Below are 6,804 nucleotides of genomic sequence, written 5' to 3'. Positions count from 1 at the left end.
CCCCGCGGGGGCGGGGTTTTCCCAGCACCCCCGCCAGCGATGCCTGTCCCTGGAACAGCCTTGTCTCCCAGCTGGGCACCCATCGAACAGCCAGTCTTTCCTGACCGGGTCTCCATTCTTTGCCGCCAACAGCCACACCTGGTTTTCCTGCCTTCCTCCCTTTGAGAACACTCTGATGGCTTTGACACGAGCTCTTCTCGCAGAATCCCCCATGTGTCACTCGTGACACCATGTTCAAAACGACTGAGCATCTGCCCAGTTGCCTTCCCAGGAATCCGAACCTCCGAACTCCCCAAATCCTTGTTCCCTTCATCTTTAGAGCCCTGTCTTCTTCTGGTACGATGGTACCTCTCTCAAATGGTTCAGGAGCCATTTCGTGAGGTTTCTCAAACCTCTCAGGTAAGGTCTGGTGCTATCTACAGGCTTCAGCCTCTGACCTCTGGAGGCTACGAGGGCGTGAGGGGAGAAGGACACACTGAGCCCCCACACCCCTGTCCAGCCCTTTCTGCCATCCCCCTCCCAGGCCTCTGCCAAGGTGCTCACTGCCCTGTTCTAACGTAACCTCTGCTTCAGAACAGCCACCAGAACCTGTTACAAGAACTGCTGGGGAATTACTTTAAACCTATTTCTCTGTTCTTCAAGGCATATTTCAGAGATTGCTGGAGGTTAGGACTATTTTCCTGCAATTTCTGCAAGCTGCAGAATCACCAGTCAGGCTCTAGACTGTGAAAAGAAACCATAAGTTCACTCTAACGAGGGGAACTTCCCAAACTCAACCTTTTATGACAAAAAACAGTTCATGGTTCTCCGGCCCTGAGAGCAAGCCTGGCTTTCGGAATTCTTATCCCTGATTCCTGAAGCCAATTCATGGTTCTGTTTAAACAAAATCAAGAACAAACTTCTGGCCAATACACACATACCACCCCAAAGCCCCCTGCGTGCGGGCTGAATTCTTACAGTATTGTTGTGTTTAAGTCAGGTAACACTGCGTGGATGGAGGTGACTTGGTACCATGCACGTATCAAAAGTCCCAACTTAATCTATTTAAGTGCGTCGTCACTTCCAAAAGCATCTTAAATGCCTGTAAGCAAGTAATTTTTTACATGACTGAGTATGGGAAAGACGACATATTAAGGCATGTCCGTTACACAGTGCTGCTCCACATTTCCCTCCAGGCGGCTCTCCAGGAGGCCCCCAGCTGTAACAGCCCGTGTTCTCCAGACAGGCACCAGTACAGAGAGAAAATACAGTGATTTTCTTCAAACTCTGAAGTACGTGACATTGGCCAACTTACTTTGCTTCATCTTCTGCATGTCACTAACTCTGCTCTTTGGAATCTTTATATGCTCTGTCTCAAGTTTGCGTTCTTTCTGATTTTCCATTTTGTCTTCGAAATTTAAGTGCTGGAGGGAGTTTGGAGGTATCTGCTTCACAACATCGGCATTTCCATCGTTGTCACTGCGCAAACCTACAGAAGGAGGAAGCGAGTTCAGTTTTTACACGGGTCCAAGAGCAGGCTGTATCATGACCACACTCACCACGTTTTAACACAAAACCAGTCCTGAGCCGTTACTTCCTCCACTGGTTTTCTGTGTGTGCTCAAGTACTTGGTGAAGCCCAGAACAATAACACCTTTATGGAGGTTTTATCCTCCTGCTGATTCTGCTTTTCAAATCTACTGAGCACCATTTATTGTCTCCAGAGCTAGGATCTGAGGAGGGGCTGCAGTAGGTCTCGAAGTTATACTAAAAATAACAAGCAGAACCCCAGGACTACCTAACCGCAGCACACCAAAAGCCCCGGCCCCTGGAAACTCAGACCCACCTGCAGCCGACCAACCCTGCGCTCAGGGAAGCGGCCTTTCACTTGCTACCGTTCATGTTCTCTCATTAAAGTCAACATGAAGGACTAGCTCAGAACAACAAAAACCAACTGTTTAAAAGATCTGACAGCTGGAAACAAGCTTTAACCATGTAGGCAGACTCCGAGCTCACGGATTTTGCTGTTCAAGTCTGCTTACACACCCACCACAACAGGAAAGAAATTAAAAACCACTCCATCTGCCTTCTTTCAAAAGAGCTAATACAGGGCGTAACAACAATCTTCAGGCTCTCTGGTCATGTCACAAGTACCTAACAGTGAAGGGTTTGAGCAGGACAGCGTCTGAATGTGCCACTTGCAGCATGGATACAGCCCAGCGTCCCCTTTGACGTTAAAGCAAAGCGACTGCACCACGAGCACTACGCTAAAGTCTCTCTTCTGGGCATTTGTGTACTTTCTAAAGGGGGTTCTCCTAAACCCTCTCACTGCAGTACTTCTGGTCCTCTCAGGTCCTGAACCTGCCCAACAGCACCCTCACCAGAGCTCTTGGCAGGAACAGGAGGACTCTGAGCAAGCGACAGTCCCGCTGTTTAACCCCCGAGGGTAACTGGCTGCCAAGAGATCAGCTCCTGACATCACGGTGCAGCCCTCGCCAAGTAGCACCCCGAGGGAGGAACGCTGAGCTCAGTTACTCTCCTCTGTCCAGAGGAGAAATCTTGAAGCGCTTGTCTTTGAAACTTCTGACTTAGATTTGGCTAAGTTGGTCCAAAGGCTCAGAAATTACTGGGTGCCGGGAGGACAAGAAGAGACTGTGCAACCAGCAGCCTCAGTGCCTCGGGAAGCCAGACCAAGATCACACTCAGTTCGCATCCTGCACAAACTGACCCTTCTCTCTGTGAGCAACCAAACACACCGAGGGGGGGCCACTCCCATCTAACACGCGTGTTGAGGTCACATACTCAACGGGGGTTCCTGCGAAACATTGATTTGTCACCTGCTCATCAGATTTTTACCTGGGGCCAGGTTTGGAGCATGGGGCTGTTCCGTGGGCAGGTTCCCAGCGGGCTGGTGACCTTCACTTTTAGGAGCAGAAATAAGTGGCTTCTTTAAAGCTGGAACAAAATACATGGACAAGCACATTAACACGAAACAAACAGACACTATATACCAGGTCTTCCTCTAACAATCCTGTAAACTTACTTTTTTTGTTGTTTTCTTGTCATTAAAGCATAGATGAAAACACAGGATTTCTAGGCATGGGGGACAGGGTGGGATGGGGTGTATTACCAGCAGCATTCAGTTTTGAGAATTCAAACCTCTAAAGCACAGTAAAAACTACCCAGTTCCACACTCCACTTGAATTTTATCCCCATAGACAGATTTTTAAATTTTACATTCACTATGAACCGTGTGGCATTTGAACAGCATACAAAGGTCACCAAGAACCCAAATGTGGAAGTAGTGGAGTACTTCTCTCACCAGTGGGGGTATCTTCGGCCTTCGCAGGGTCATTGTCTTCTATCTCGGGCATGCCTGCATCTCCTCCCACCTTCATTTTCTCTGTAAGACAAGAATAGGATGTTCTGCCTTATCCACCTGGAAGTCTGAACAGTGGATTTCCCTCTTGCGGGAGGCTCCATGACCAGAAGAACAGCCCTTTATCCACAGAACAGGTCCCACAGCAATAACGCAACTACAGCAGTCCTCATACCGCTGACAAAGACACTGGGGACTGTCTTGGAGCAGTGCTCCCGAGTCAGTGCGGCCCTCAGAGAAGGTAACACACTGCTCTTGGTAGCAGAGGAGGAAAAACCTGCTGCAAGAAGCTGGTGGAACAGACACAGAACTGATAGAAGAAAGGGCTGATTCAGCAGCCCAAGAAGAAGAAACAAAGAGGAACCGTGTGCCTTTCGGGGAGGCAACAGCACCAGTTACCCACCGAGAGCCTCCTGATAACCAGAGGTCTCCACTGTTCCTGTTGCTTTCCCAGCTAAAGACTCCTCACCGCGGTGTCAGTGCTCCTCACCTCCAGCCACCTTGCCCCTGGAGAGACTGCAGCTCTCCAACAGCATGCCCTTCCCCAGCCCAGCCCACGACACATCCCACAGGGGCCAGAGGGGCCACCCCCGGGTCACAGCTGGCCACATGAGGAACTGTGCAAGGAGCTACTTTTGTACAAGGAGGCGGAGAAAGGACACACCAACCTCTGGACACCGCTAAACCCTGACTTGCTGCAATCCTGTGCAGCTCATGAAGCCATCTGAGCCAAGTAATTCAACGTTCTGCTGCAGAAGAACACATGGTTCAACCCTATCGGCCCATTATCTATCAGAATGACAGAACCAAGGAAGTACCTTTGCCATTTACAGCACGATCTGAAGGCTGCTCGTTCTTGACCACGTTCTTATCTTCTGCCTCGGGCACACTCTTAGATACTGCCTGGTCATCATTACTGGGACTTACTTCAGTGTCTTTATTGGACTGAATTTTTTGTGTGGCCTGTGAGAATAAATTCATAAGGAACCAATGTTAACTTTGTTACAAAATGAACCCCTCAACTGCCAGATTACGCTGGGTAAGCAAAGCCACATTTAGGGATTAGATGGTGACTAAAGCAAACAGCAGAAGTGCTCCACACACAACCCTGGGTGCTGAGGGCTGATGAGCAGGGACACAGCTCTGAGCAGGAGCTGTAGCACGCACTAGGCTGTCTGACGTTTCTGTGGCCACACGCAGCTCTTGAGTGCAACACAAACAGGTTCAGGCCTGAAGCCTCAGGTCAGAGACTGCGAAACAACTCCAGATTGCAAGAAAGACCTGAGTGAAATCTATTGCAAATCTGCCTTACTATTTGACAGGTTCATATTCACAGACAAAGAAAGGAAATTAAATTCTAAGAAAAGCAGGTTATTTCATCTGTCTGTAGGAGAGAGGCCCTTGTTCCACGGGCAGCTCGCACCATGTAATTACACCCTTGATACCATTGCTATTTGCATCACATTAGCACCTCGAGGCCCCAGGAGGGATCAGGTTCCCCTCTGCAATAACCTATACACGGCTGTGAGAACACAGATCCTACCCTGGAGAGCGATAAAGTATGATCCGTTTTACAGAGGAGAAACTGGAATCCTTTGCCATGACATCAAGCAGGAAGGCTGTGGCAGAGCAAAGAATTAAGCCTGATATTGAAGGCTCGGTTCGCTGACCGAGCCAAGCAGGCAGAAGCTCTTACACTAACACCCATTCAGGGATGCTCAGGACAATACTGAATGGCACGCTGGGGGAGAAACGTCCGAGGCCTCCATATATCTGGAACGCCGAGTCTTACAGCAGACTTCAGGCTCCTCTAATTCCACAGAGAAACCTGGCCACATGTTACCTTTTGTTCCCACGCAACTTTGTCCATTAATTTCTTCAGGTTCTCTTCATACTGCAGTCTCATCTCCTTGATCTGCTGCCCACACTGCAGACTGGAGCAGAGACATGGTATTACTTATATATCATCTGTTGTATCTGCTTGACCATAAATAAATGGGGGAAATATACGAAGTGGCACAAAAAGCCAACCCTGAGCTGTAAGTCAAATAGTCTGTCCACAAAGGCTTGTCCTGGCATGGATGCGCAGTGGAAAGGGGCTGAACAGAGAAAGCAAGCAGAACTGGGAAAAACAGGGACAGAGCAGGGAAACAGCACAACAGACAGAACGGCCTCGATCACATTTCCTCCAAACCCTGGAAAGCAACCAAAAAGTCAAGAGTCGAGCTTCACAGCTGGTCTGTCAGCAACGTACTGGACTCCACGGGGACAACAGTGCATCTCCCACAGCTGCTGACACAGAAGACACGCAAATTCTACTACCAGTTACTGTCACTGACTCCAACGCCGGCATCTGAGAGACACAGCAGTGTCTCCACTCCTCTGACAAGCCACGCAGAGACTGACTGCGGTCAGCCAAACCCCTGCCTCCCACAAAGACTCGACAGCACAGAGAATAAGGAACATTTGTGTGCGTTTGAGTTCCAAGTATTTTCTCAAGTGTTGATCTCCCCACTCCTCAGGGCTGCAGTAGCTGTTCTCCTGCTTCTCCATCTCAAAGGTGAAGGCTGAGGTCAAGTTAAAATCTGAACATACCCAATGCTTTCAGCTGCACTGAGGCAGCCATTACCACCACTGGCGGCTTCAGAGCTGTGCTGGTTAAACTCTCCTCAGTGCTTGTTAACCAAGGTCTCTGCATTACAGAAAATGCGTTGACCTAAAATGGTCCAACGCTGAACAATTCCAGCAAATCTGACTGTTCTTGGATCACAGCTCACTTTGGGGGGAGGAGTACACCACCACAAAAAAAAAAAAAAGACTTTAAAACCAAATAACCAGCTAAGTCCAAGTCACATCACTGAGCGACTACGCTTGAGTTTGAGGATTAGGAGAAACAGGATTAACTGGCACTTCGTAATAACTACAGAGCTCCCCACTTACTAACGTACCTGTCGTATTCCAGCCGCCTGGTGAGGTAAGTATTGTTCTTCTTGTACTCGTGGAGCTGATCTTCCTGGCGGATGAACTCCTGACGCAACTCAGCTAGTTGTTCTAGAGGAAGAAGCAAGATGAATATAAAAACGTAAGAAGAAAATAAAAATGCCCCATGGCAAAGTCAACTTTCTGTGTTGCTTTACAGGTTAAAAATTTGCTCAAGTTTTCTGTTATTTCTTCAAGATACACTTTAAAGATTCTTAAACTAACTGGAAAAAAACGCCGATGTACTCACGTATCCCGATGTCACTACGAATTACACAACACTACTCCAAAAATGCTGGAAACCGCCTGGGTAATTCCTGTCTCAGGCTGGGCTGAACCCATCCACAGGACTGCTTCTGCTCCGGGACCCGGCTGCACCTGGTTGCTGATGCGGGAGGATGGGGGAGCCTGACGCGTGCCTCAAGGGGATTTCATTCTCGGTGAGAACAGCCAGTGATGTTAACTGCT

At 48.8% G+C, this 6,804-nt stretch overlaps 1 protein-coding gene across 1 annotated transcript in view; it reads right to left on the bottom strand.

Moving 5' to 3' along the window:
* The window catches only part of CASC4 (cancer susceptibility candidate 4), a gene marked incomplete at its 5' end in the record, with an annotated part of 14,496 nt that extends 8,088 nt beyond the window's left edge, over window positions 1–6,408 (bottom strand). Inside the window, 6 exons of the mRNA XM_010143543.1 lie at window positions 1,295–1,468; window positions 2,835–2,933; window positions 3,301–3,381; window positions 4,176–4,320; window positions 5,201–5,291; window positions 6,306–6,408. Of these exons, the coding sequence (XP_010141845.1) occupies window positions 1,295–1,468; window positions 2,835–2,933; window positions 3,301–3,381; window positions 4,176–4,320; window positions 5,201–5,291; window positions 6,306–6,408 (693 nt within the window). The remainder of the gene's footprint in view (window positions 1–1,294; window positions 1,469–2,834; window positions 2,934–3,300; window positions 3,382–4,175; window positions 4,321–5,200; window positions 5,292–6,305) is intronic.
* Window positions 6,409–6,804: the final 396 nt, after the last annotated feature.

This window comes from Buceros rhinoceros, unplaced genomic scaffold (genome assembly GCF_000710305.1).
Source record: "Buceros rhinoceros silvestris isolate BGI_N320 unplaced genomic scaffold, ASM71030v1 scaffold149, whole genome shotgun sequence".
In the NCBI taxonomy this organism is placed as follows: Eukaryota; Metazoa; Chordata; class Aves; order Bucerotiformes; family Bucerotidae; genus Buceros; species Buceros rhinoceros.
Note: the sequence above shows the minus strand (reverse complement) of the source record. Positions and strands in the feature narration are given on the sequence as shown.